Raw genomic sequence first — 27,157 nt, 5'->3', positions numbered from 1 at the left:
CTGGCGGAGAGGGGAACGCTGGGGGTTGAGCGGGGCCCAAGAGGCCCGCCCCCCACGCGCTGGGATTGGTTGACCGCGGGGCTGACGGGCAGTCGGCCCCTCCGGGACCTGGGGGCGGGCGGGCGGGGCGCGCGCGCGGCGTTGCCATGGGCGACGGGCGCGGCGGAGCCGGGGATTGGGCCTCCCCGCCCGCAGGGGGCAGTCTCGCGCGCGTCTACCTCAGCGGCCGTGAGCTAGGTCACAATTCCTGAATCTGGTGTTCAAGGCCTGCCTCTCCTCCCTTGTTGCACCGTCCGCCTAAGGCCTGGGCCCAAGTGGGCCCGAGGGGCCAGGTTACAGTTTGGCGCTCAGGCTTTTGGACGCTCAGCTCTATCACCGCAACTCTGTCTGAACCTGCTGCTTCGTGTCCCAAGTGGGAATAGGATTGAAAGAGACGATGCGTAGAAAGCGCTTGGCACAATGGAGGTCGTCAACAAATGGGAGTTGTTGCTTTGACTATTGTAATCTGTTCATTCCACAAGCTTTCCTGGATCTGGTGACTAAGCGGAGCGGGGGCCCTCACCCAGAAGGTGACCGAGACATGGCGTCTTTGAGGAACTCCAAAGAAAATACAGTCGGGGTGGACGGAGTGTAGAGTTCCGGGCAAGGAGTGGTGGGAAATGAGCTGTGGCCAGATGTTTGGCCACTTGAGGGAGTTTGGGCTTGTCTTGAGGACGCTAGGGAGCCATGGAAAGGCTTCAAGTCAGGGAGAGTCATGGTGAGTTGGGGACTTTGGAAAGATGGCTCCGGCTTTCATATGGAGAGTGGATTGGAGGGAATAAAACTGGGACCTTCAGTAAAGGGAGGCAGTTGGGGTGGAACAGGGGCGTTTGCACCGGGGTGGGACTGTGGGAAAGGGAGGAGGTGTGGGTGGAAGAGACGCCCAGGAGGCCTAGTGAACCTGTCTTGGGACTGGCTGGCTGCAGAGCCGGGAGAGAGGTTGAAATCCTAGACAAGGCCTCTGGATGGGGGGGTTAGGGGTTAGTGGATTCTCCCTCAAAAGGAGACCCAGAGGAGAAGCAAGTTTGGAAGATGCTGAGTCCAGTGTGGGCTACCCAGCAGCGGGGCGGGGGCGGAGGCGGGGGTGGGGGGGGCGGGGGCGGGCAGGAGGCTGCACAGCTATGGGTCTGGAGCTTAAGAGAACTTGGGGCCGGAAACCAAGATTTGAGGTTCATCAAAGATGGTAATTGAAGCTGTGGGTGATCTAGCCTTGGAGGATACGAAGGATGAATGGAGACAAGGACTCAACAGAACCCTAAGAAAGGAGGACAGCTAAGGTTTGAGCAAAGGAATGGGCAACTGTCCAAGATTGAGAAGGGACAGCCAGATAGGAAAATGCAGTGAGGAAAGTTCATTTCAAGCCAGGCTGGCAGAGGGTATCAAATCCCATCCATTACCTCCTCCGTTTAAGCAAAAACCTTCGCGGCATGTAGAGTAGTTCAATAGATACCATTTCATTTATTCACTCAGTGATACTCAAGTACCTAATATGTGTCAGGGGCTTCAAGGTTCACTAGAACCTTGTTTCTAGAAATTCAGCAATGGAATAAAGCTTACATTCATGCCTGAAGCTTACATTCTGGTTGAGGGAACACAATAAATAGATGTTATTTATTTATTTTGATAGAGAAATCACAAGTAGGCAGAGAGGCAGGCAGAGGGAGAGGGGGAAGCAGGCTCCCCACTGAGCAGAGAGCCCATGTGGGGCTCGGTCCCAGGACCCTGAGATCATGACCTGAGCCAAAGACAGAGGCTTAAGCCACTGAGCCACCCAGGCACCTCTAGGGGACATGATAAATAAATAAATAAATATAATGTGACTTGGTGATAAGTACTACAGGGAAAAATAAAGCAAGCTGAGGGGATGGAGTGATGAGGTCAGCACTGTTTTAGCTGGGGGAAAGGTGTGATCAGGTGAGGTTTGAGCAGAGATCTGAAGAAAGGAAGGGGTAAGCCATAAGGGAAAGAAGGTTCCTAAAAGAGGGAACAGCAAGTGCAAAGGCCCAGTGGCAGGCTTATTCACAGAACCACAAAGAGGATAATGTGGCTGCAATGGAGTGACCAAAGAGGGGAGGGTAGGAGAAGACAAGGTCCAGGTGGTAATGGAGGGGGGGGTGGCAGATAAAGGCCACTGTAAGGATTCTAGCTTTTACAACTAGCTTTTACCCAAATAACATGGAAGCCGTAGGAGGATTTGAGAGAACAAGTGTGTCATCTGCCTTGGGTTTTATTAGGATCCCTATGGCAGTCCTGTGAAAAATAGAGTGTGCGTGGGGGGGTGGGCACAAGGGGACAGTGAGGAGGTTGCTGCAAGAGTTCAGGCAGGAGATGAAGATTTGGGGGACCAGGGTATGGGCCGTGCATGGAGGAGGGAGATGGGGAGGTTCTGGTTACATATCCAAGTTCAGAACTGAGAATTCTGATGTACAGTGAGAGGAATGAGACAAGTTAAGGATGACTGAGACATCCATGTGGAGATAATCAGCTTAGCAGCTGGATGTAGGAGTCTATGTAGAGTCCACAGAGAAACCTAGGCTGGAGAAATAATTGGGGTATGCCCTTTGAAAGCCAAAAGACTGGATGAGATCAGGAGAGGACGGTAGGTGAAAAAGAGAAGGAGACGAAGGACTGAGCCCTGGGACACCCCACTGTTAAAAGGAAGAATCAGCAAGAGGCCGAGAAGGAGCACAGCCAGAACACTCAGAGGAAACCCAGGCCAGGGTGTTGTCCTGAAAGCCAGGTGAAGAAAGTGTTAATTCAGGGCACAGAGAGGGATGGATGGTGACACATGCAGCTGCCAGGACACAACAGACAAAGACTGAGAATTGACCAGTAAGTCCAACACCATAGAGATCATTGGTGGCCCAGACAAGGCTACGTCAGGGGATGGGGAGAGGAGTCACAATCTGCTGGGAGAGAGTTGAGAAAATCAGGAGGAGACATTGAAGGCAGCAAGTGTAGATGATTCTTTAGAGAAGTTTTGCTGAAAAGGGAAGGAAATGAATGGGCAATGCTGGACGGGAGGTAGGGTTCTTCGTTTGTAAGAAGGAAGACAACCCAGGGTGCCTGGGTGGCTCAGTTGGTTGAGAGTGACTGCCTTCAGCTCAGGTCATGAGTCCCAGGATCAAGTCCCACATCGGGCTCCCAGCTCCCTGGGGAGTCTGCTTCTCCCTCTGACCTTCTCCCCTCTCATGTCCGCGCTCTCTCTGTCTCTCAAATAAATAAAATCTAAAAAATATTAAAAAAAAAAAAAGGAAGACAACCCCACGTGTAGACTGAGAGGAAAGATCTAGTAGGGATGGGAACATTGATGATGCAGGGAAAGGGAGAATAGCTCTAGTGACCCCTGTCCGTCGGGGGGAGGGGTGGGATCCAGTGCCTGTGGAGGGATTCAGGAAGGTGAGGGTTGGGGGTGGGGGGAAGCTGAGCCAATATGGCGGACCAGCCACTGGGGAGCAGGAACCTGTGAAGAGTCTCTCTCTTTTTTTTTCAAAGATTTTATTTATTTGACAGAGATCACAAGTAGGCAGAGAGGCAGGCAGAGAGAGACGGGGAAGCAGGCTCCCTGCTGAGCAGAGAGCCTGATGGGAGACTTGATCCCATCCTGGGATCATGACCTGAGTCAAGGCAGAGGCTTTAACCCACTGAGCCACCCAGGCGCCCCTAGTGAAGAGTCTCTTGTTGACTTTTATTTTCTCACTGAAATACAGGGAATTTTCTCATAAATTACTTCCCTTTTATTTTTCCTTTGTATGACAAGACACTATTGATTTGGGGGTAGGGGTTTGTGGTATAAGTAGGTTACATTATCTAGGACTTTGATTTCATGGTGGAAAGGGGGCAACACAAAATGCACTTAATAAAAAAGGGGGTACTGGTCTGACACAATTGGACACCATTGTTGTAAGGCCCGTTATTAGGCCCTGAGGCTGAATAAGTGCAGGAAAAAATCCAGCATTACCTGGAATAATGGAGTGGAGTCTCCACGGGATAATGTGGAATCTCGATATTCCCACCAACATGGTGGGTGGCAGTTTGGCTAGCAAACATCCCTAAGCCCCCCTTTTCTACTCTGGAATTAAAATATTCCTCCTCCAGGAAGTTCTCCTGGATCGTCCCCACTCTGGAATTAAAATATTCCAGAGTGGGGACGATCCAGGAGAACTTCCTGGAGGAGGGGAGGAGCTAAAGAGCTATCTCTCTCTCTCTCTCTTTTTAAAAAATTTTTATTTATTTATTTGACAGAGATCACAAGTAAGCAGAGAGGCAGGCAGAGAGAGAGAGAGAGAAGGAAGCAGGCCCCCCGCCGAGCAAAGAGCCCGATGCGGCTGATCCCAGGACCCTGAGAACATGACCCCAGCCAAAGGCAGAGTCCCTAACCCACTGAGCCACAGAGGCGCCCCAGACCTTGCTCTTATGTACAGTGTATTGAGCATGTCCACCATGCCAGGAGGTATGTAAGGCTGTTTTATCCCTACAGGAATCCTGAATCAGAGGGATGACGCTACCTAGCTAGGGTCACACAGCAAGGCAGCATTTGAATCTGGGTCTGGGTGATTGCAAAGCCTGGGAGGTCCTGGCAGATGAGGGGAAGGAAGGAAGGGGAGGAGCTCTCTGAGACAGTTGTCCCAGAATGGGCATAAACAGGATGTGGTGTTGGATGAAACCTTTCCCCTGCCCCACACCCCTTCCCCTGCAGCCCTGGTCCCCAACTCTAGAAGACAGCGGAACTGAGAAAAGAAGAGGCCTGTGGACAGAAAAGTCATGGTTAGGGGGCTGAGGGGCGTCTGGGAAGGGCTGGGGGCTGGGGTGGGGTTGGGGTTGGGAGATTGCCTGGGTGAAGGTCAGCCTGGGGGCTAGTCAGGGGCTGGGAGGGTGACCCCATTGCAGCAAACGGCCTGGCTGGGGGAATAGAGATTCTGGCTCCGGGTTTAGCCCCGAGCAAGCAGATCCTCAATTGTTCCCTGAGGGCACCCGCCTAGAGGGCTGGAGCCCAGCCTCTGCCCTGCTCAGTGCACTGGTAAGGGGTGGCACCCACCTGCAGAAAGCACCTTTTCCCTAATGTACCCGGGGCGTCCTATGGGCCGTCAGGCCCACCTCTTCATTAGTAGTTGGGGAAACTGAGGTTTAGGGAAGTTGATGGGGTGGGGTGGGGGGCTTACGCTCTCTTAAGCTCTTCCTGGGCTTCTCTGGCAGTCGGATTCCCTGGTGGTGTGTGAGGTGGACCCTGAACTAAAGGAAAAGCTGAGAAAATTTCGCTTCAGAAAAGAGACAGACAATGCAGCCATGATCAGTGAGTGTCATGTCCTCCCCTGGAAGGTTGGTGGAGGGGGTGGGGCCAAGAAGGAAGTCTGGCTAGTGTCCCCACTGGATGGAAGGGGCAACTAACCCCCATATGCCATCCCTCCCCAGTGAAGGTGGACAAGGACCGGCAGATGGTCGTGCTTGAGGAAGAATTTCAGGTGAGGGTATGGGATGGAGGGGGCCACCGAGAAGGGCAGGGTGGGACTGGGAGAAAGAACCAGGGGGCTGGAGCTGATGCTACGAGCCTGACTTCGGGGTCTAGACAGGACTGGAGGTCAAATCCCAGCTCAGTTGTGACTTGAGGCAAGAGACTTCACCTATATAGGTCTCTGTTTTCTCATCTGTGAAATGGGGATATCTGTACCTACCTCTTAGGTAGGTCTATGATTTAGTGCTTTAATCCTTGTCATGGGCCTAGAAGTGGGCTTGGCACATAGAATATGCTCAATAAAATGAAGATGGTGATGACAATGATGATGATATTTTATTGGCATGTAAATGAAAGTTTCCAGATAAATCAACAAAAAGCTAGTGGAAATCCTGCATAAAAGGATAGACCTCCCCTTTTCTTGCCTCAATGTCTTTATCAGTCACACAGGAATGCTAATAAGGTTTACTTCATAGTGTTGTGGTAAGGATTTGAGGGGGTAGCCCATGGAGGCTGGGGCTGTTTGACAGGGCGGTGGGGGGGGATCAACTAGGAGCTGGGCCCTCTCAGGTCCTCTAAAAGACAGTATAGCAAAATGGTTACGATTTGAACCCAGATTCAAATCTGAATCCTGCGGCTTGCTCTCCACAACCTTGGACTGGCGTCTTAACCACCCTGGGCCTCAGTTTGCTCACCTGCAAAGTGGGGCTAAGAGGAGAAGCTACTGCACAGAATTGTGGGAGAAATCAGTGAGTTGATCTATGTGTTTCTTAGACCAGTGCCTAGGCACATAGGTCGACCTTACTTAATGATGGTCTTTTCTTTTTCTCCCCCCTCACCCCTAGAACATTTCTCCAGAGGAACTAAAAACAGAGTTGCCAGAGAGACAGCCCAGGTATCCTGGGGGTAGTGAGGGGAGGGTCAGGCCAGGGAGGGGTGAGGGTGATGATGAAGGAACAGACCGAGGGACCCCTTGGATTCCAGTATTAATCAAGGGTTCTGATCTGGGTTCGAGGCCACGAATTCACACCCTAGGATTCTTTGTTTGTATACTAATATTTTATTGCAGAATTTTACACTGGTAGTCATGTGATATTAGAGCTTGCTCTTTTTTTTTCTGTACAAACATTGTCAGGTTTCAGTCTCGTGATTGCACTTCATTAAACAAAAAATGAAATTTTCCTTTTTCAATGCCTGAGAATACTTTGGGAAGTGGGGGAGTTGTTTGACCTTTAATGATTGGGGAGAATCCTGTGTGAAGCCTCCTAAACTAGTACAAAGGAGGTCTTCGACACTCCTGTGAAGCCTAGTCATGTTTAGATTTTATATCTCCACTGGAGTGAATTTGAGGTGCACCAGGATTTTGACCTGCCATCTCAGGCTCTCCATCCCAGCCAGGACCGGCTCCCCAGGTGTCTGACAAGTGTAGTCACGCTGGGCCCCATGCACAGAAGGGAGTCTCAAACACAGACGGGGCTTAGTGCTCTGCGGCTGCCTGCCATCTGGAAATTTTTTATAGTTTTATCTTTGAGTTTGTGTTTTGTGTAAAGTCTGGTGGGACAAGTGGAGCATGTACTGGGGGCTTGGAGCCGCCTTTAGCTCACACATGGTCCCTCCATCAGCCCTGGTTGGTCAGGTTCTCCCCTGGTCGCTGCTACCCTCTGTCCCAGGCAGGGGGTCTGAGTGCAGATAGGGGAGGGTCAGAGTCAGAGACAGGGTTGGCAGACACCCCCTGCATGACAATTTCCAAGGTCTGTCTACAAGCGAGCCAGCGGCTGTACTTGCCCTGTGAGTGTCCCTATGCGCAAGAGAGCCCGACTTGAAGTAGTAAATTTAAAGAGCCAGTGACCAGTCTGGAGAGAGACTGCGGAGCAAAGGGAACAGCTTTTCTCTTGCCTTTTGAACAGCAGGCCCCACATTTCCATTTTGCCTTGGGCTTGGCAAATGATGGGCGCTGGCCTTCTTCCCAAAGGTCTAGAGCTTTGGATGGTCCCACGTAGTGCTTGAGCCTTTACACTCCGGCACGAATTCCCTGGGCTCAAATCTTTCCTGTATCCACAGAAATCCAGTTAAGTGACTCTGGGCCTCGGTTTTCCCATCTGTAGTATGGGAATAACAAGAGCACTTATGTCAGGGGGTTATTGTGAATCAAACAAGCACTTACAATGAGTATTTTTCATCCTTTTGTTTTCACGGCCTGTATCCTGGGGTCTCATTTGTTAGACCTAGGTTCTCAGACTCAGGCAAGATTTCAAGACTGTGGACTCCGGTAATGGGCATTGGGCCCGGGCTTCAGGCGGAAGTACTGAATTTGATTTCCCTTTTGCTGGTGTAGGTTTGTGGTTTACAGCTATAAGTACGTGCACGAGGATGGCCGAGTGTCCTACCCATTGTGCTTCATCTTCTCCAGTCCTGTGGGTGAGGCACGGCTCTCCCTGTCCCCGCAAGAGGGTCTTAGATTCTGTGCTTGGGGTGTGCAAGAGCGTGTCCGTGGGTGCAGGTATGTGTGACTGGTGACTGTGTGAGTGTGCAGCATGTGTGGCGCATGGGTGTTGGAGTGGGGTGCGAGCTCAGATTCCTTAAGAGCCCACCTGTCCTCCTCAGTCCCAAGGTGTATAAGCCAGTTAACCTCTCCCTTTTACTTAGAAACTCCTACGTGGCCTCTAAACCCTCTCCTGGGACCCTCAGCATAACAAGTCCCTTCCCCAAACAGCCCCCAAACCCTGAGTATGGCTTCAAGAGACCACCTTAGAACAGCTCCCAGGACCCTTCAAAAACTTCAGGGCCTGCAGGACATAACTAGGGCCTTAGTGATAAGCGGAGTCCCTTAGTTACTCTCTTTTCTCTTCTTTTGCACGCAGGCTGCAAGCCTGAACAGCAGATGATGTACGCAGGGAGTAAAAACAGACTGGTGCAGACGGCAGAGCTCACAAAGGTCTGGGCCTGGGGCTGGGCTCCCCAAGGCTAGGGAGGTAGAGCCCGAGGGTCTGGGCTCCTGTTCTGAGTGGGGGAAGGGGCCAAAGGGCTCACTACTTCGCTTCCTGAGTGGGTCTTAATGCGGAGAACTCTCCCTGCCTAGGTGTTTGAAATCCGCACCACTGATGACCTCACTGAAGCCTGGCTCCAAGAGAAGTTGTCTTTCTTTCGTTGACCTCTGAGCTGGGGAACTGGATTCCTGATGTCGGAGTCTCTGAAGAAACTGGGGACTGGGACCCCCTAGGACCTGAACGTCTGAGACCCTAAGGAAATTAAAATGCAGGAATTCAAGAGATCTCAGTTCTGTCTCTGTTTCTCCTTGGGAGAGCTAGCAGAGGGTCCCTGCAGTACCGGCGTTGGGCCAGCAGAGGGCAGGCAGACCAAGTAGATGGCCGCTGAGTCCCAGAAGAAAAGGGGCGGGAGGGATACCTGTTTCGTGGCAAGAAAGGAAGAGGCCTGTAGGTTTTTCTGGGGAGGAGTTGGCGGGCTGAGGAATGGTGGGGGAGGGGTTTCCAGGAAGAATTGGAAAATATCTGAAACCAGGAGGGGGCCCTCCTAGGGGAATATGGCCACCTGGGTTCCTGAGAGTTAAGGAGGCAGAGTGCCTGTTCCCCTCCTCCCTACTTCCCACCGCAGCTCTAGGAGCTAGCAGACAGTGAGCCCCCAGGCTGGAAGAATTTAAAGATTCTATTTATTTATTTGACAGACAGGGATCACAAGTAGGCAGAGAGACAGGCAGAGAGAGAGAGAGAAGGAAGCGGACTCCCTGCTTAGCTGAGAGCCCGATGTGGGGCTCTGATCCCAGGACCCTAGGATCCTGTCCTGAGCAAAAGGCAGAGACTTTAACCCACTGAGCCACCCAGGTGCCCCCAGGCTGGAAGAATTTAAAGGCAGAAAAGCTGTTGAAGGATCAGACATAATTGCTTCAGGGAGTTGCTGTGGTGGGTGGTTTGTGGGGTTAGGAAGTCCTGAGGGCCCAAGGCTAGGGAAGGTGAGAGGATCTAGGGCTCTCAGTGAACCCCTGAGGGGTATGAAGTTGAAGGTCAGGGAAAGGACCCCCTACCTGCCCCAGTTGGGAGATTCTTTTTTCTTTCATGTGGCATGTCTGGGCTTTTGAGTCTCTTGGACCCTCTGTCTTTGTCTCTGAGGGACATTTATTGAGCACCCACAGTGTACCAGGCTCTCAGAATTCTGAGATGGGCAGGTCTTCACAGAGATAAATCACTCTTTCTCTCTGCTTCTCCTCCTGGTCTCTGGTCCTTTCCCTGTCCCCAGATGCAGGGACCTGGGAGCTCCCCCCCCCTTTTCAGGTTCCCTGTAGAGAGGTGTTCGTTGCCATGGTAACGATGACACAATGACCTTGGGCCTGGGCTGCCCCTCCCCCAGCCCTGTCATTCCTGGGGTTGGGTCCACAAGCCCAGCTCCAAACCCTCCCCAACCCTTCCAACCAGAACACACCCATCCCCTCACCACCCGGCTCAGCCCATTCCTTTACCCCCTTGTCCCCTGTCTGGACAAGTCCTTTGCATAAAGAAATCGCGAACACATGCCCTCTCCTCCCCCATGCCAGTATCAGGGGGAGGGATTTGAGCTTCTTTCTGACACCTGTCCTGGTGCCCTCCCCAGCCCATCTCTGCCACGAACATCTCTACTTCTCGCTGTGATCACAGCCTCAGTCTCTCATGGCTAGAGATGGAAGAAGAGGAGGGCTGGGGATAGGAAAGGTCGTTCAGTTAAGAGGTCAAGAAAGCAAAAGGACTTGTCCAAGGTCGTGCACTTACATGATCAAATTAATAATAATAGTTAACTCTTTGATTGAGGGCTTCCTATGTGCCACGTACTTCTATAAGCCCTTTACAGATGTTAACTCATTTAATCCCTACAAAATCCCATGAGAATGGTATCATAATTATCCCCAATTTACAGATGAATAAACTGAGGCACAGAAGCCAAAATAGCTGCCTGAAACCCCACTACTAGGGGTTTGCACAGTTAGAACTTTAACTCTATAGAGGCTATTAGGGAGTGGTCAAAAGCCACTCCCTCTCTCCCGCAGGGAATTTAGGGGTTCATCCCTTCCTTTTCCTTCCCCTCCCCTCTCTCTGTCCTCCTTCCCACGTAGTTGAACTTCTGTCAGCCTCCAGACTCATGATTGCAAACAATCCAATCAGGAAGAGGCATGTACGAGGAGTTGTCCAATCAGGAGCAGGGAATTTGGAACGCAAGGACCAATCAGAGAGGGTAACTCTGGAGACTGCCCAATACAGAGGAGGTTTGGCTAGAGGGATTGCGGAGGGACCAATCAGAGAGGCAGAGCGGAATACACCATCCAATGGAGAGTCAGCACAATGGGGCGTGGCTCCAGTTTGGGGGCCACTCCTTCAAGGGTCCTCCCAGAACAAACGAGGGACTACCTCCTCTCTTTTCCACTTGCTTTCACCTAGGCTTCACAGATCCAGGCTCCCTAATTTTTGAATCCAGGCTCTAGGGTTTCCCTGGGGAGCTTCTCCCTGCTAACCTTAAAGGAAAGTAGGGCTTACGTTAGAGAGGAAGAAACGGGATTTAGGGCGGAACTGAGAATGGGGGATCTAAATTAGGCAAGTGGTGCCTGGACTGAAAGATGCTTTTGGGGTGGAGTTTAAGGTGCGGGGGGCAGTGTTGGGGCTAAGAGGGTAGGACCTGGGCCCGAGGGCAACCTGATGTCAGAAAGGGTGAGGGGGGGCGGTTTGTTTTGGGCAGAGCCTTGGAGGGGGGTGGGACTGGGATTGGGGGTGTGAGGGTGTGTGTGTGTAACTAGGCTTGGGGGCGGGGCCTAATTGTGGAAGTGTGAGAATGGTTGCCGGTCTCTATTAAAATGTCTGGGGCAGGAATTGAGGCTGGAGGAAACGTCCACCTGTTGCCCCCTTTCAGGCCAACTCACAGCCTCCAATCGCTGGGCATTTCCCTCTTCCCTTCTAGTGACCCCAGGCTGGGACATTATGTTTATTGCTGAGTGTGTCTCCTGCGGTGAGTCTGGGGTGGGCCTAGCTCCTTGACCCTCTCTTGAGAGCTATCAAGAACACGTGTTTGCTGAGCACTCACTGGGTGTCCTTTGTCGTTCTGGACACTGGAGAGAATTGGTGCCCATGCCTCTCCTCTCAGGAGGCTTATATTTCAATGACTAGACAACAAGCAAGAAACAAACAAATAAGTGAACAATAAAGAGACATTATTAACAAGCATGATAAATGCTAGGTAGGGGATAAAATGAGATGATGGGATAGAAATAGTGGGACCTTTTGTTGCCTCTTTAGTCTCTAGAAGACTCCCCCTGCTCACCAGTATTAGGTGACTATGTATTAGGAAATATATATTAGAAAATATTTCCAACATGCAGCAAAGTTGAAATAATTTTACAGGGAACCCTCATAGACCCACCACCTAGATTCTACCATTAACGTTTTATTGTACTTGCTTTCTCCCCTCCCCGTCCGTCAACCCATCCATCAACCCATCTTCTTTTTTATGGATTTCAGAGTAAGTGGCAGACATCTGGACAATTGGTGGAGGGTGAGGGGGAAACTGGGGAGGGGGAAGGAAGGACTCTCTGAAGAGATCACATTTGAATTAAGACTTGAATGAAAAGGAAGGGGAAAGAGTGCAAAGACCCCAGGGGCTGGACTGAGTGGGTGTGTTGGAGGAGTAGGAAGCCATTGGGGGGAGCTAGGAAATGAGAGTGGTAAAGGATGAGGTCAACAGGTGGATAGGGCCAGAGATACTTGGGCTCAAGCTCTTTGTTTCTCCATCTCCGTGGATCTCCCTTTTCCATCCCAGGCCAGCCATGGCCTTCTTTTCCTTTCACTTCCTGCCATTTGTTACCTGTGTGACTTGAGGCGAATTAACTAACCTCTCTGTGGTTAAATTTTCCTCATCTGTAAAATAGGGGTGTGATGGCACCTCCTCATCTGGCGCCTGGGAGGAGTCAATGGAGTCATGTAGGAAGCTGTGCCATCCCTGGCACACAGTAGCACTGGACGCTTGTCCACTTTTGTGGTTGTTAACTATTCTCTCTCTCCATCTTCCCAGCCCAGGACCTCCACACCCCATCAGGGAGCATCAGGAACCAGGGTGGTGGTGGTGGTGCCTGGCTGGAGGTGGTAATAACGGTGGTGATGTTGGAATCTGGAGATTGGTGGGGAGGATCGTGGGTGTCCCCAGGGGGCATCTAATGTTGGTGAGTGGGGTCAAGATTCACTAAAGGGGAGGTTTTGCAGATCTGGGAAACAGGGCAGGCTACAAGTGATGATGATGTGACTAGGAAGAATTTAGGGAAGGGGTTTGACAGAGGACCTTGATACAGTGGGATCCAAAAATGGGAAGGGTTTGAGCTGCCAGGGAGCTGAAGGTCTGCAATAAGATGGATTTGGAGGGAGGCCTTGTTGGTTTCTGAGTATCTCAGAAAAAGGTGGAGAGTGGCCTGAGATACTCAATGGGATTTGGGGGAGGGACTGGGGGGGGGGTCAGCTATTGGGTAGGAGTTTTGCAAGAAAGGAGTCTAACCAAGAAAGGAGCAAAGAATCCTGGGATCCATGGAAGTCACAGGGAGGGGGAAGGGTCTGCAGGATCCAAAAAAAAGAGTAGGAACAGGAAGGAAAGAATCTGGCACAAATCAGGGGTTCTGGAAACCAAGGGGGGCTTTAGAGGGAAGGATGATCTGGGGTCTGATGGGAGGTAGTGAGGAAAGGTGGGGGGGGGAGAGACATCTTGGGGTCCCCCTAGAAATTAGACATGGTCTGGAGTCCCTCCTGGGGGGTCAGGGAATGGTTCGTGGTTCTAGAGGGTGGAAGGACATGGCTGGGGGGCCCCCAAGATGCAGAAGGACATGGTTTGGGTCCCCAAAGGAAGTAAGACATGATCTGGTTATCTCCCTGGATGTTGAAATATGGTTTGGGTCCTCTCTGGAAGCTGGGGCATGGTCTGGGGTCTACCTGAATGTTATAGTGTGATTTAGGGTCCCTGCAGGGGGTTGCTCTGGATCCCCCTTGGGTGCTGGGATATGGCCTGGGGCTCCCACTGGAGTATGGGACAGAGTCTGAGGTCACCAAGGAGAGTAGGACATGGTTTGTGGGTTCCTGGGTGGCTGTAGAACATGGTTTGGATCCTCAGAAGAGGTAAGGCATGGTCTGAGGTTCCCCTGGGTATTGGGACATGATCCCAGGTCTCAGCTGCGAGATCCGAGTCCCCACGCCAGTTGGGGCGTGGTCTGGGGGGGGTCTCGGGGGAAGCCGGCAGGACTGGAGGTGGGGCTGGGGAGGGGTCGGGGGCGGGCTGGTGGCTCCGCAGTGGAGAGGGGTCTGCGGCGCGTCCCCGGGCGGGGGTCTGGGCGGTGCGGCTGCCCCGCCCGCCCCTCCGGTCGGCGCCCCCTCCCCCCTTGCGGCGGTGGTGGCGGCGGGGCTCTGGCGGCGGGCGGCGCGGAGGGCGGAGCTCGGCGGCGGCTCGGGAGGGAGGGCGGGAGGCGGGAGGGAGGCGGCCCCGCGGCACCGCGCCCCCTCCCCCGGCCCTCCCCCCACCATGGCGCGGAGCGAGGCGGCGGCAGCGGGGCCGGGCCCTGGGCCCCCCCGGGCTGGGTGAGCGCGGCCCGCAGCGGCCCGGGAGGCGGCGGGCGGGGGCGCCGGTGGGAGCGCGGGTGTGAGCGTGCGAGCGTGAGTGTGTGTCCGCGGCGCTGCGGCGGGCCCGGCGTGCGCTCGCGCGGCCCTGTGTGTGCCCGGCGCCGGCGTGTGCGGCGCCCTGCTTGTGTGGCCATCCGGGTGTGTGCGGGGTGTCGAGCCGAGGTGCTGTGTCCGGCCGCGCGCGTGTCCCCCTGAGTGGCTGCCCCTCCGGCTGTGTGTCTGGGGGGCTGTCGCGCGCCCATCGGAGGGGCTGTGTGCAGGTGTGTGTGCGTGGGCTGTGTGCCCAGGTGTGGGTGCCCCCCGCCACCCCCCCCCCGCGAGTGTGCGCGGGGCTGGCTGCGTTGGGTGTTTGGGTCCAGGTTGGATGTCCATCCTAGGGTTTGTGTAGCCGGGTGTGCCCGTTTGGGTGTCCATTTGTGTTGTGTGTGTGTGTGTATGTGTGTCTGCGGGTTGCATGTCTCTGAGGGTGTGTGTCTGTGCGTCCACCTCAGGTTCCCGGCTAGGGGCTGGGGCTCGTTCCTTGTGGGTCCAGGCCTCTGTGTGGGTTGGGGGAGGGGAGTTTGCCGCTTCCTTGGTCCATGTCAACTGGGGGGTCCTCAGCGGTCCTTGGGGGAGACGGCCATGTCTTCCCCTTCCCGGTGCCTGGGAGGTGGGGGGGGGGATGGGCGGCCGGTAGGTGGACAGATGGAGGGATGAGAGGCCGAGGGATGGACAGATGGGCCGGAGGGGAGGGGCACAGACCCGGCACTTCCCCACCCACCCCACCCCAATCCCCCCACCCGCCAGATCTCCGCAGATAGGGCCTGCCTGAGTTGCCGGCATACAGATGGCCAGGCGGGGGGATCTTTGGGCGGCTGGAGGGAGGATTGCCTTGCAGCGGGGCTCTGGGACTCAGCCCCCCAACCCTTTGAGACTCCACCTGCTGAACTCTGACCTCAGGCCCTGGCAGGTGCCTTGGTTGGGGGTGGGGGAGGATGTGCTGGGAGGGAAGGATGTTAGGATTTCTTTGAGCTGGGATGTAGGTGGGGCGGGGGTACCTCAGGGCTGGGAGGGATGCGTGTTCATGACTGTGTGTGTGAATGTATGCCTATCTGTTGACTATGCCACTGTGGTTCAATATTTTATGTGTATTTTAGAAGTGTGTAATATCCCTCCCAGGGCTGTTGTGTGAGCATGTGTCTTTCATGAGTGAACATCTCAGAATGTGTGTGCAAGGTGGATCTTTTTGTGCCTGTGGGCTTGTTTGAGTATCAGTTTTTGTGTTGCCTGTGTGTGCTTGTAGTTCTGTGTATGTGTGAGGTGTGTATCTGCTGGTGTGTGCATTTGTGCATCTGGCGGTGTGGGGATGGAGCAGTTTTGTGACCATGCACCTTGAGGATATGTGAAGTTGTGTGAGTGTGTAGGAGTGTATCTGGGCATTTAAGAGCCTGCACCTGTGTGTCACCTGTATGTGCAAGTGAGTATATGTTGTATGTATGGGCCCCTGTGTGTTGGTGAGCGTGCACATGTGTGTCTGTTATAGAGGCATGAATCTGGTTGTCTGCAAGGGGGCACACAGGTTTCTCTGCTGTGTGTGTCTGTGGGTATGTATGAATGTGCAAAGGAAAGTCAGTGCTGTACATGCGTGCTTGTGTGCGGGTGTGTCCACCTTGAAGGTGTGTGTCTGTGCTGTGAGTCCATTTATGTGTCAGTGTTGGTCTTTGGGGATTGGGGTTGTATCTGTTCATACGTGCAGGGCAATCTGTATGCACGTGCTTGTCTCCCTGGCACGGGGCTGACCTCACTTCTTGGCCCAGTGAGACTGGAGCCTGTGTGGCCTGACCTGTGGTATGCTGGGGTCCCTCCTGGAGGGGGGTGTCCAAGGACACAAGGGTGTCCGCATGCCGGGCCAAGAGCCCATGGAGAGTGGGGGCACACATCTGGCTGGTGTGTTCCTGGAAATCCAGATGCAGAGACTTGGACTGTGGGTCCATGTGGGTTTTGGTGTGTCCGCACATGTTGGTATGGCAATGGTATGATGGCGAGGATGGGGGCCTCTGGTTCTTTCCTACAAAGCTGGGGGACTGGGATGTGAACTCTGTAACACGCTGGGAGCCTGAAATCCTGGATCTACAAGAGAAGGTGACTGGGAGGCCAGTTCCTGGATCTTGAGGAAGGAAGAAACCTAGACTCTGGAGTTTAAAGAAGGAAGAGACAGGGGTTGCAGACGCCAGGTCTTGAGGGAGGAGGGGGCTGGGTTCTCTGGCCTGGTGAGCCCATAGAGGACAAAGGGTTAAAATCCTGGACTCCTGGGTTTGGAGGGTGAACAGTCCTGAGGCCCAGACTCCCTGGATTCCAGAAACGACTCGCTGGGTCCGTCTGAGATCGTGTAGAGTCTGCAGCAGGAGGGCGGAGAGAATGATCACCCCAGAGACTTCCTTGGCCAGGATGGTCTCTGAGGCAGGTCTTCAGAGAGGAGCCCAAAGGATGCTAATAGGATCATTTTCTTCCTTTGCAGGTACCGGCCCAGGCCCTGACTCCCTGCAGAGAGGTGAGTGGGGTCCTCCAGGCTGGGGAGAGAGATGTGGAGTGATTGGGCCTGCTCTGAGCCAGCTGGAGGCCTGAAGCCCTGCCTGGTATGGATTTCAGGGCAGGGTATGGCAGTGTCCAAGGGGTGGGGGTGAGGGTGATAACAAGGTCAGGAGCATCGTGTTTGGGTCAGGGCTCATGGTAGAGCCTGGACAGGGGTGGTAGGTGGGGATTTTAGGCCTGGAGGCATCCCCTCTCTGGATGGGTAAGGTAGTGGGGACAGGGAAGTCTCCTGGTGATATGGGAAAAGGGCACAGAGAGTTTCACAACATGAAGTGATCCCCTGCATTTGGAGAGCGGCAGAGACATGGTTTACCATTTGTGTGTGTGCGTGTGTGCATGTGGGAAGATCTCCTGGTCACCTGACCTGCTGGTGGCTGAGAGAGAGCCAGAGAAAAATGATATGTTAATAATTATTAGTGGTAATAGTAATAATATTTAGTAATAATAGTAAAAATGTTTAGTAAAAATTACTAATAGTAATAATAATAATAATAATAATATGATGATGATGATGATGATGGCTGCTAATATTTATACAGGGTTTACTCTGTCAGGAACTGTCCTAAACATGTTACACTGTATTATCTCTGAATACTTAAAATAACCCCATGAGGTAGCTGCTCCCATTATCCCCATTTTATAGATGAGCACACTGAGGCACAAAGAGAAGCAGTCACTCAATTAAAGTCACGCTGCTGGGGCCTGGGGTATGAGCCACAGCAGTCAGGTCCTGGTTCTTCCTTGCGATGCCACACTGCCTTTCAATAACCGTTAGCTATTTCCATTGCTGTTATTATTCCTTTCACTTGAGTCCCACCCCAGCTGTGGGAGGCAAAACTGTGTACTTGTGCTTCACAGACTGGGGTTCTGAGCCTTAGAGACCCCGCAGCCGAGCAGGTGCAGAGCCGGGCCTCCGAACTCGGGAGCTCTGCCTGGCAGGCCAGGGTTTTCTATCTGAGACCGATCAGTCTCCCGGGCACAGAGCGCAAGACCAATTAATGGGGGGCACTCAGAGACTCGGTGGGATGCCCCAACTCTGCCCCTCATCCTCTGTGTATCCCAGGCATTGGCTTTCCGTCTCTATCTCTTTCTGCCTCCCTCTTGGTCTCTCATGATAGTGTCTTCAGATCGCCTCCTGCCTCTTCTGGCTCGCTCTCCCCTCTTCATCTTTTGATCTCAGTGCCCTTCTCTGTGTCTTCTTCTCTGTTCTTCAGTCTCTCTTGGCTTCAGGCTGGCTCCTTGCCTCTGTACCTTTCTTTCAGATTCTTTCTTGTTTCCTTTTCTTTTATTTATTTATTTATTTACTTACTTGCTTATTTACTTATTTATCTATGTGAGCTCCTGGCACAATGTGGGGCTCGAACTAACCACGCTAAGATCTAGAGTCATATGCTCTGCCCGCCAGGCACGCCTCAAGTTCTCTTTTTGCCCCTTTCTCTCTCTCTCTCTGTTCTTGCCAGTCCACCCCCCCCACCAACTTGTCTCCCTGTCTCTTCACCTCTCTCTCTCTGACTATCTTGGTCCCCTCACTACAGCCTGGAAGACCTAGGGCCACAGCAGGCTGCAGCCCCAAACTGCAGATTCCTAGGAGGTGGGCTGGCAGGGACTGGGTGCAGGGTGGGGTGAAAGCAGTTTCAGGGACGCCCCCTTCCCATCCTTTCCTCTTCACCCCCCACCCACCCCTTGTTGTGATGGGAGTTGACACGTCGTGGGCTGCAGGCACCGCAGGGAAATCCCTGCCGGAAGGTTTTGCCTGGAGCAGAGGCATAGCGTGAGTGTGTGAGAGTGTGGGCACGTATGGGGCCTTGTAAGTGCCCGCTTATGTGAGCATGAAAGCCTGCCTGCTGCCTGAGAGCTCACCAGGGCCCAGGATGAAACCTGGCTCAGAGAAGGATTTCCCAAGGTTGAGCCAGAAGACCTGTGTTTTTCTCAGCCCCTCCTACCTTCAGATTCCCTCTGCCACTCCCAAGGGGGGATATGTTTTGAGGGGGGCTTACCCTTAACATTCACTGAATATTTACTATGTGACAGACCCTGTGCTCAGTGGCTCCCACTGAATGAGCTCACAGAACCATTCCAACAACCCAGGGAAGATGGTACGAACATCATCCCATTTTGCAAATCAGGAAATTAGGGCCTAGGTTAGGGGAAACATTCATTTGGGATCACCAAGCGAGCAAGTGGGGGAGCCAGGACGTGAAGTCTGGTCTGTATGATTTCAGAGCGCTTACTTTTAATGATGGTGCACACTTCTACCCCCGGCACTCCGTGGTCATGGTGATCATAATCACCAACATGAGTTGAACAGATTTCATGGGCCAGGCGTGGTTCTAAGTACATAATGCTCATTAACCCATTTAATCCTCACAGAGGTAAGGCCTGTTCTTATCTCCATTTTACAGATGAAGAAACCGAGATTCAGAGAGGTTCAGACACTTGCCCGAGGTCACACAGCTAGTAAGTGTCAGAGCTGGAATTTGAACCCAGGGGCTGTGGCTTTGAAATTCATGACCTTAAACCCTAGTCAGCCATGAGTTTTCCGAATATTAAGTGGGTACTGGAAGGCCCAGGCTTAGTCAGGTGTCACCCCGCTGGTTGGGAAATCATGAGAAGTCTGGGCCTTCTGGAGGAGAGTCAGAGTTGGGATTGGGCCACTCAGGGGTGGGGTAGTGAAGTTTATCAACAAGCGTGGAAATATTGTCCATTAACGATGAAACGCATGGCCGCTGATGAGCAGTCCTGCCACTGTTCTGCCGCGGGTATCGGGAAGGGAGGGACACAGTGGTCGGCCAGGCTGGTGGTCAAGCCCTGCGCCTGCGTAACCCCGTCTCCTTCCCTCGCAGGTCTCAGGCCCCACTGCTCCCGCCTTCCCCCTGCACCATGGCTCCGGGCCCCTTCACCTCGGGGCTCCTATCGCCGCCGCCTGCCGCCCTGCCCTTTCTGCTGCTGCTCTGGGCTGGGGCATCCCGTGGTCAGCCCTGCCCCGGCCGCTGCATCTGCCAGAACGTGGCGCCCACGCTGACCATGCTGTGCGCCAAGACTGGCCTGCTCTTCGTGCCGCCGGCCATCGACCGGCGCGTGGTGGAGCTGCGGCTCACCGACAACTTCATTGCGGCTGTCCGCCGCAGGGACTTCGCCAACATGACCAGCCTGGTGCACCTCACCCTGTCCCGCAACACCATCGGCCAAGTGGCCGCTGGCGCCTTCGCCGACCTCCGTGCCCTCCGCGCCCTGCACCTGGACAGCAACCGCCTGGCCGAGGTGCGCGGGGACCAGCTCCGCGGCCTGGGCAACCTCCGCCACCTGATCCTTGGCAACAACCAGATCCGCCGGGTGGAGTCCGCCGCCTTTGATGCCTTCCTCTCCACCGTGGAGGACCTGGATCTGTCCTACAACAACCTCGAGGCCCTGCCGTGGGAGGCTGTGGGCCAGATGGTGAACCTGAACACCCTCACGCTGGACCACAATCTCATCGACCACATCGCTGAAGGGACCTTCGTGCAGCTGCACAAACTGGTTCGCCTGGACATGACCTCCAACCGCCTCCATAAACTGCCCCCCGATGGCCTCTTCCTGCGGTCCCAGGGTCCGGGGCCGAAGCCACCCACGCCGCTCACGGTCAGCTTTGGCGGCAACCCACTGCACTGCAACTGCGAGCTGCTCTGGCTGCGGCGGCTAACCCGGGAAGACGACCTGGAGACATGCGCCACCCCTGAGCACCTCACCGACCGCTACTTCTGGTCCATCCCAGAGGAGGAGTTCCTGTGCGAACCGCCGCTCATCACGCGGCAGGCGGGGGGCCGGGCCCTGGTAGTGGAGGGCCAGGCGGTCAGCCTGCGGTGCCGCGCTGTGGGGGACCCCGAACCTGTGGTGCACTGGGTCGCCCCCGACGGTCGGCTGCTGGGGAACTCAAGCCGGACCCGGGTGCGGGGGGACGGGACGCTGGATGTAACCATCACCACCTTACGGGACAGTGGCACCTTCACCTGCATCGCCTCCAATGCCGCCGGGGAAGCCACGGCACCTGTGGAGGTGTGCGTGGTGCCCCTGCCTCTGATGGCGCCCCCGCCGGCCGCCCCGCCACCTCTCACTGAGCCTGGCTCCTCCGACATAGCGACACCCGGCCGCCCTGGTGCCAATGAGTCAGCTGCTGAGCGCCGGCTGGTGGCGGCTGAGCTGACCTCGAACTCGGTGCTCATCCGCTGGCCCGCCCAGAGGCCTGTACCCGGAATCCGCATGTACCAGGTCCAGTACAACAGCTCTGTGGATGACTCCCTCGTCTACAGGTGGGTGCTGCAGTCCCAGGACGCCCCGCCCACCGACTCCCGGGGCCCTCCCCTTCATCTGTGCACCCCCTTGGCCTTCTTGCTCAGCCTCCGTTCTCTAGATGGCTGTGCAGAGTTGTCCTGGGCTCTCATTTGCCCTGTCCCCTCCTCTTTCTACTTCTGTCTCACGATCTCTTTCTGCTTTTCAGGCATTTAGTAAATCTTCGTTGAGACCCCACACAAGCCAGACGTTAATATGCCCAGCACAATTCCTACTCTCTGGGGTTCCTGGTCTACATCACAGCTGGCCAAAGGTGTCTGGCCATTTACCTTGTCAGTTAAACATTTTGGAACATGAACTATATTCGCACACTTACATATGTATAGTTACATTTATATTTACAGATTACATACCAGTGTTACTGTATCAACCCACTGGGTACATTACAGAACAGAAAAGGAAAAGTATGAGAAAAATAAATGATCCTTTGATCTTACCCACTTTGTTGCGAAGTGGTGATGATGCCCCCTCCCATTTTATAAACACCCATGTTATTTCCACCATCCACTAGGTTAGAAGCCCTTGCTCTGGTGTAGACAGATCTGTTCGGTATAGACAGACATTAAAAGGTTACTTTCTCCTATCATCTCTGTTATTCTCTTGCTTTTGCCTCTGTCTGCCTGTACCCTCTCTCCCTCCGGCTCTTTTAAGGCACTGAGCCCTTGCTGTGCACTAGGCCCTGTGCCACCTCATTCAATCTTCCCAGCTCTGCTGTGAAGCAGTGATGATCCCCCCTCCCATTTTATAGATAGGGAAACTGAGACTCAGTGGGAGGAAATCACTTGATCAAGGTCACAGAGGAAAGTGGCAGAGCCAGGATTCCAGGCCTTACCCTTCTAACTGCTAATCTTGCCCTTTTGACATTGAACAGACATTTAGTGAGCACCTGCTGTTTGCCGGGCAGGGATTAGGGGAGAAGGAGAATACATTTCTGTAAATGACTCTTGGTTTCTGTGACTCTCCACCTCTCTTTTTCTCTCTTTCATTATTTAACCCTTGGCCACTGTGTGGTGGGGGTGGGGAGTATCCTCAGACACTGCATGTACACAGATGTTGGTGGCTCTCTGTCCCCAGCAGGGCAACAAACCCCTGGTCTCTTCCTTTCCCCTTAAGGCCACAGTTCCAGTCCCCTGTCCCCCATTGCAGATCCCTGCGCTCCGGTGCTGTAGGGGTTAACCTCCTCACTGCTGCCATGGGCGGAGGTGACGACCAACCAGAAACCTGATCTGCTGCCTGCTCAGGTCTTGCAGCCAATTAGAGATACACCAGCTGAGGCTTTCTTAAGGAGCCAGCCTCTGTCCTTGAATGAAAAGTGGGGAGCCCCTAGCAACTGGCTACTTTGGGGGAAGGAGCAAGAGGTATCCAAGCCTCTTGGGAAGGGGAGAGGAGAAGATGAGGAAGACATACAGCTAGGGGTCCAAGGTTGGATGGGGTGGGGGCAGTGTGTGAAATGGCAGGAAGGGGGGTCCACCGGAAATGTGGGTAGGCCTTTTGGTGGGGGGCTTATTTGAAATCTTCTGGTTGAAGGGTGGCCCTTGGTGGTAACAGAGCTAAGGTGGGCTTCAGGACCAGAGCTGGCTTGGTCAGAGGGAATGTGAAGTTTCCCAGAGAGAAGAGGCCCATGGAGATGGGGGTGTGGCCTCTCTCAGGAGACAGGACTCCTGCAGCATGTCCCAGGCGGAGGAGGCCCCAGTCCTTGTCTCTAGGGACCCACTAAGAGTTTTGGAGGTGGGGAAGGCTTGTGAGATTGAGTCCTGGGCATGCAAATTCATGTGGACATGGCAGTCCTGGCTTAGCCAACAGCCCAGAAGGGGCGTGCCAAATAGCAGAGGGTCAAGGCCTAGTGGGAACGGTCTTAGAGATGGGGAAGAGTGCAGTTGGCAATAAAGTGTGAGCCACAGCAAGGGTTACTGGCCAACACAGGGTGGGATGTGAGCTAATCATGATGAAATTATTGGGTGCCAGGAGTTAGTTGTGTTAACTTATTCACATATCACACTATCTTTATGATGATCTTAATATCTCCATTCTGGGGAAGCAAGGCACAGAGGGTTTAAGAAACTTGCCTAAGGTCACAGAGCTAGCAAGTGGCAGAGAGTCTCAAACACGGGCTCCAAGACTTAGTCAGCATAATGTCTCCTTTACAATGATCCTCATTGGAGGGCAGGGGCCGATAGCAAGAATGGGGCATGTTGCTTGGTTACATTTGACCCAATTACAGATGAAATTTATCTGGGCGGGGGGCATGATTTCATGACCTCTGGTGGTATGGGGCAGAGTGTGCACACAGAGTGACTGATTGAAGGACATGCAGAGTGGGCATGGCCCTAGGCACAGTAGGGAAACCATCCCTAGGAGGCCTTGGGAGTGTGGCCTTGGAAGCCACTGCTCAATCAAAAGGGGAGTGGCTTATAGATGGCCTCTTAGTGGATGGGAATAGGTACTTGAGGGGTTTGGTAGTTGTCCCAGAAGACAGACACAGCTTGATGTATCTACCCAGAAGTGGGACATGCAGGTGAGGGCCGTGGCCTCTGAGTTTCCCCAGAAAGGATGGGAATACATAGAAAAGAGAAACTGGAAGAGCATCCATTGTCCCAACTGAAATAAGACCGAGTGGGTGAGCTGACCTCAGCATCCGCTTGAGTGAGGATGGGACATACAGGAAACGAGATGAGGCCTGTTGTATGGGGGCCCTTAAAGGGTGGAAATATGTAGACCTTAAATGGCGGTTGTTCCAATGAAAGTGAGACACTGTCAGGAGGCGCGTTCCTTGAGGGCAGGCCTTAAAAGCTGTAGCACCTCCTCCCTTGCCGGGGGCGGGGGTGGTGGTGGTGGTAGTGGTGTGTGTGTCAGGATATGCAGATGAGGGAACAGGAACGGCAGATATTACCTAATAGGTGACAAGACACCACAAGGAGTGGGTCTGAGGGCAGGGCACGCAGAGGAGGGCCATGGCCCGCAGCAGAGGTCCTGACAGGATGGGAATTTGTCACTTGAATGGCTGCTACTATCCCATAGAGGGTGAAATACCAGTAGGGACACATGGTTTGGTCCCCCCTGGTCACCATGGGTGGGGCATGAAAACGAAGTGATGCTAACCCAGTGCTGATGCCCTCCTGTCCTGCAGGATGATCCCATCCACCAGCCAGACCTTCCTGGTGAATGATCTGGCAGCGGGTCGCGCCTATGACCTGTGCGTGCTGGCTGTCTACGACGATGGGGCCACAGCACTGCCGGCCACTAGAGTGGTGGGCTGCGTGCAGTTTACCACCGCTGGGGATCCTGCACCCTGCCGCCCACTGAGGGCCCATTTCTTGGGCGGTACCATGATCATCGCCATCGGGGGCGTCATCGTCGCATCGGTCCTCGTCTTCATCGTTCTGCTCATGATCCGCTATAAGGTCTATGGCGACGGGGACGGCCGCCGTGTCAAGGGTACCTCCAGGTCGCCGCCGCGGGTCAGCCACGTTTGCTCGCAGACCAATGGCGCAGGTGCATCGCAGGCCGCGCCCCCGCCGGCGCAAGACCGTTATGAGGCGCTGCGCGAGGTGGCGTCCCCAGCTGCTGCCGCAGTGGCGGTCGAGGCCAAGGCCACCGCAGCTGAGACGGCTACCGCGGAGCCAGAGACCGTCCTTGGACGCTCCCTGGGCGGCTCGGCCACCTCGCTGTGCCTACTGCCGTCTGAGGAAACCTCTGGGGAGGAGTCTCGGGCAGCGGCGGGCCCTCGGAGGAGCCGTTCCGGGGCCCTGGGGCCGCCGGTTTCGGCGCCTCCCACTCTAGCTCTGGTTCCTGGGGGTGCCCTGGCTCGGCCGAGGCCGCAGCAGCGCTATTCGTTCGACGGGGACTACGGGGCGCTCTTCCAGAGCCACAGTTACCCGCGCCGCGCCCGGCGGACAAAGCGCCACCGGTCCACGCCACACCTGGACGGGGCCGGAGGGGGCGCGGCCGGGGAGGACGGAGACCTGGGGCTGGGCTCCGCCAGGGCACGCCTGGCCTTTACCAGCACTGAGTGGATGCTGGAGAGTACCGTGTGAGCGACGGGCGGGCGCCGGGACGCCTGGGTGCCGCGGACTAACGCCCAGCCGCACGGACGCTGGGGCAGGACTCGGGGAGAAAGCACGGCGCCTAGTCTGCGGACTAGAGGCGGAGACTTGCCCTTCTTGTCCCCGGAGTTGGGGGGGGCGGGGCTCCCTCGTCTGCGGCTCTTGGTCATGCCCCCGGGACCGGGACCGAGGGGGTTAGGGGGCGGGCAGCCGGGCCCCCCTCCTCCACGGACTCCTCGCCCCCCTCCTGCCCCTCCCCCCGCGCGCTCGCGGACCTCGCTGGAGCCGGTGCCTTACACAGCGAAGCGCGGGGAGGGGCAGGGCCCCCCCGACACTGCAGCACTGAGACACGAGCCCCCTCCCCCCGCCCGGGACCCGGGGCAGGGGCGAGGGGCCCATTTCTTGTATCTGGCTGGACTAGATCCTATTCTGTCCCGCGGCGGCCTCCAAAGCCCCCACCCTCACCCCATTCACTTCCCTGGTCCCGTCGGGTCTGGCTTGGGGTCCCCCTTTCTCTGTTCCCTTCGTCTCTGTCCTGCCCCCTGTCGTCTTTGTCTTACGTGTCTGCCCTTCCCTATTTGTGTCCCCTTTCTTTGTCCCGTCGTCTCTTCTCCCTCCACCCTCCCATTTCTTGTCCAGTTGTTTCCCTATCTCTCCCGATTACCTCTTCCCCTGCACATTCTCCCGGGCAGGTCCCACTGGAAGGACCAGACTCTCCCCTATTCCTTCTTCTTTTCCCAAATAAATCCCCACATGAACAAAGTCCAAAACCAAATTCCCCTCCCTGCCGGAGCCGGGACCCTCCGCCGCAGCAGAATTAAACTTTTTTCTGTGTCTGAGGCCGCTCTGCTGACCTCTGTGTGTGTCTGTGTGTCTTGGTGTGTGTATGTGTGTGTGTGTGTGTGTGTGTGTGTGTGTGACCTGGATTACAGCACGAGGACTCAAGTGAGACTGAAGAAGGGATGGCTAGTTGGGACCCGGGAGACTCGGGATAGTCTCCTGTCCCCTGAGAGACTTAGAGGTGGGGAATAATAAAAATAATACTAGCTAACATTTAGTGAATGCCTACTATGTGCCAAGCCCTCATTTAACCCTCTAAACCCTAGATATCAGTGCTATTATCCCGTTTTGCAGATGAGGAAATTGAGACCCAGGAAAGTTAAGACTCTTGCCCGAGGTCACCGAACCAGCACAGAAAGTAGCAAAACTGGGATTTAAAAAGGCAGACAGCCTGACTTCTGATTCTGTATTCTTAAGCACAGAATTGTGCTGAATAGCTGTTGGATGTCCATTCCACATTGCGCTTAGCACAGCTCCTCTGAGGTGGGTCAGCTAATTGAAGTAGGTATGTTTGGTCCCATTTAACAGTCAGGAATCTGAACCAAGGAGAAATGAAAGTCACTTGCCTAAGGCCCCCAAATGAAGAAATAGGGGAGCTGGCAGGTTCCCCTCTTTCTGTCCCTCACTGCTGCACTGTATTGCCTCTGGTGTCTGTCTGGAAGCTAAGGAATGGCCCCAAAGACCTTAGCTGAGCATAGATATCCAAAGTCAGCCTTGGGGAGGGGATGAGGGAAAATGATCATTGGCCGGGGTCTGGAATCTGAGGGATCCTGTGTGCAGGAATCTGCTGGGAACACAAAGGATGGTGTGGGGAGAAGAGTTTCTCAGGTGAGGCTGAGGGCTGTGGCTGGGGAAGGAACATAGGTTGATGGTCTGGTGGGATGCCCCAGCCCTTGGGGAGGGGGAGGCCCGCAGTGGAAACTGCTTCCCAATCCTGGAGAAGGAGGAGGAAGGCTTCTTGCCAGCCAGGGGCCCCCTGAGGCCTGGGGAGGAGGAGAGGAAGACAGAAATAGAAACAGAGCAGGAGGGAGGGGGATGGATCTGGGCAGACAGGGTGGGAGGCAGCAAGGACAGAAGCACCAGCGACTCACAGGCCATGAGGCTCCCTCACCCAGTGGCCCAGCCACACATCCATCTCCATCATCACGACTCCTGGATACTGAGGGCTTCCCACACGCCAGGCACTGTGCTCACGAACCCTCCCTGATGCAAGTAGAGAGTATGCAACCCAGAGCCCAGCAAAATGGAGTTACTCAGTAAAC

At 54.6% G+C, this 27,157-nt stretch overlaps 2 protein-coding genes across 8 annotated transcripts; both read left to right on the top strand.

The window, feature by feature from the left end:
• The first annotated feature begins 669 nt into the window (after positions 1-669).
• Positions 670-25,897, top strand: LRFN1 (leucine rich repeat and fibronectin type III domain containing 1). Of its 5 annotated transcripts, none has more exons than XM_044256596.1 (4): positions 670-757; positions 16,613-16,645; positions 19,530-20,972; positions 24,140-25,897. In XM_044256596.1, the coding sequence occupies exons 3-4, from the start codon at positions 19,567-19,569 to the stop codon at positions 25,044-25,046; spliced, it is 2,313 nt and encodes a 770-aa protein (XP_044112531.1). In that variant the 5' UTR covers positions 670-757; positions 16,613-16,645; positions 19,530-19,566; the 3' UTR covers positions 25,047-25,897. The 5 variants fall into 5 exon arrangements, with proteins under 5 accessions (XP_044112531.1, XP_044112536.1, XP_044112533.1 ...); XM_044256601.1 differs by lacking the exon at positions 24,140-25,897 and adding an exon at positions 21,161-21,314; XM_044256598.1 differs by lacking the exon at positions 670-757 and adding an exon at positions 14,024-14,073.
• Positions 695-8,762, top strand: GMFG (glia maturation factor gamma). Of its 3 annotated transcripts, none has more exons than XM_044256607.1 (8): positions 695-757; positions 4,739-4,806; positions 5,236-5,332; positions 5,452-5,501; positions 6,337-6,386; positions 7,827-7,909; positions 8,353-8,426; positions 8,571-8,762. In XM_044256607.1, the coding sequence occupies exons 2-8, from the start codon at positions 4,804-4,806 to the stop codon at positions 8,640-8,642; spliced, it is 429 nt and encodes a 142-aa protein (XP_044112542.1). In that variant the 5' UTR covers positions 695-757; positions 4,739-4,803; the 3' UTR covers positions 8,643-8,762. The 3 variants fall into 3 exon arrangements, with proteins under 3 accessions (XP_044112542.1, XP_044112543.1, XP_044112541.1); XM_044256608.1 differs by lacking the exon at positions 695-757 and adding an exon at positions 4,419-4,492; XM_044256606.1 differs by lacking the exon at positions 695-757 and having other exon boundaries at positions 4,671-4,806.
• Positions 25,898-27,157: the final 1,260 nt, after the last annotated feature.

This window comes from Neovison vison, chromosome 7, assembly GCF_020171115.1.
Source record: "Neovison vison isolate M4711 chromosome 7, ASM_NN_V1, whole genome shotgun sequence".
Classification (NCBI taxonomy): Eukaryota; Metazoa; Chordata; class Mammalia; order Carnivora; family Mustelidae; genus Neogale; species Neogale vison.
This window is presented reverse-complemented; position numbering and strand designations above follow the sequence as displayed.

Excerpts from the sequence above, each read along its gene's own strand:
- GMFG (XM_044256607.1), top strand. Across the intron at positions 6,387-7,826 it reads TTGCCAGAGAGACAGCCCAG|GTTTGTGGTTTACAGCTATA; the intron begins GTATCCTGGGGG and ends TTGCTGGTGTAG. Across the intron at positions 7,910-8,352 it reads CATCTTCTCCAGTCCTGTGG|GCTGCAAGCCTGAACAGCAG; the intron begins GTGAGGCACGGC and ends TTTTGCACGCAG.
- LRFN1 (XM_044256596.1), top strand. The coding sequence starts at position 19,567 with ATGGCTCCGGGCCCCTTCACCTCGGGGCTCCTATCGCCGCCGCCTGCC. Across the intron at positions 20,973-24,139 it reads GATGACTCCCTCGTCTACAG|GATGATCCCATCCACCAGCC; the intron begins GTGGGTGCTGCA and ends CCTGTCCTGCAG.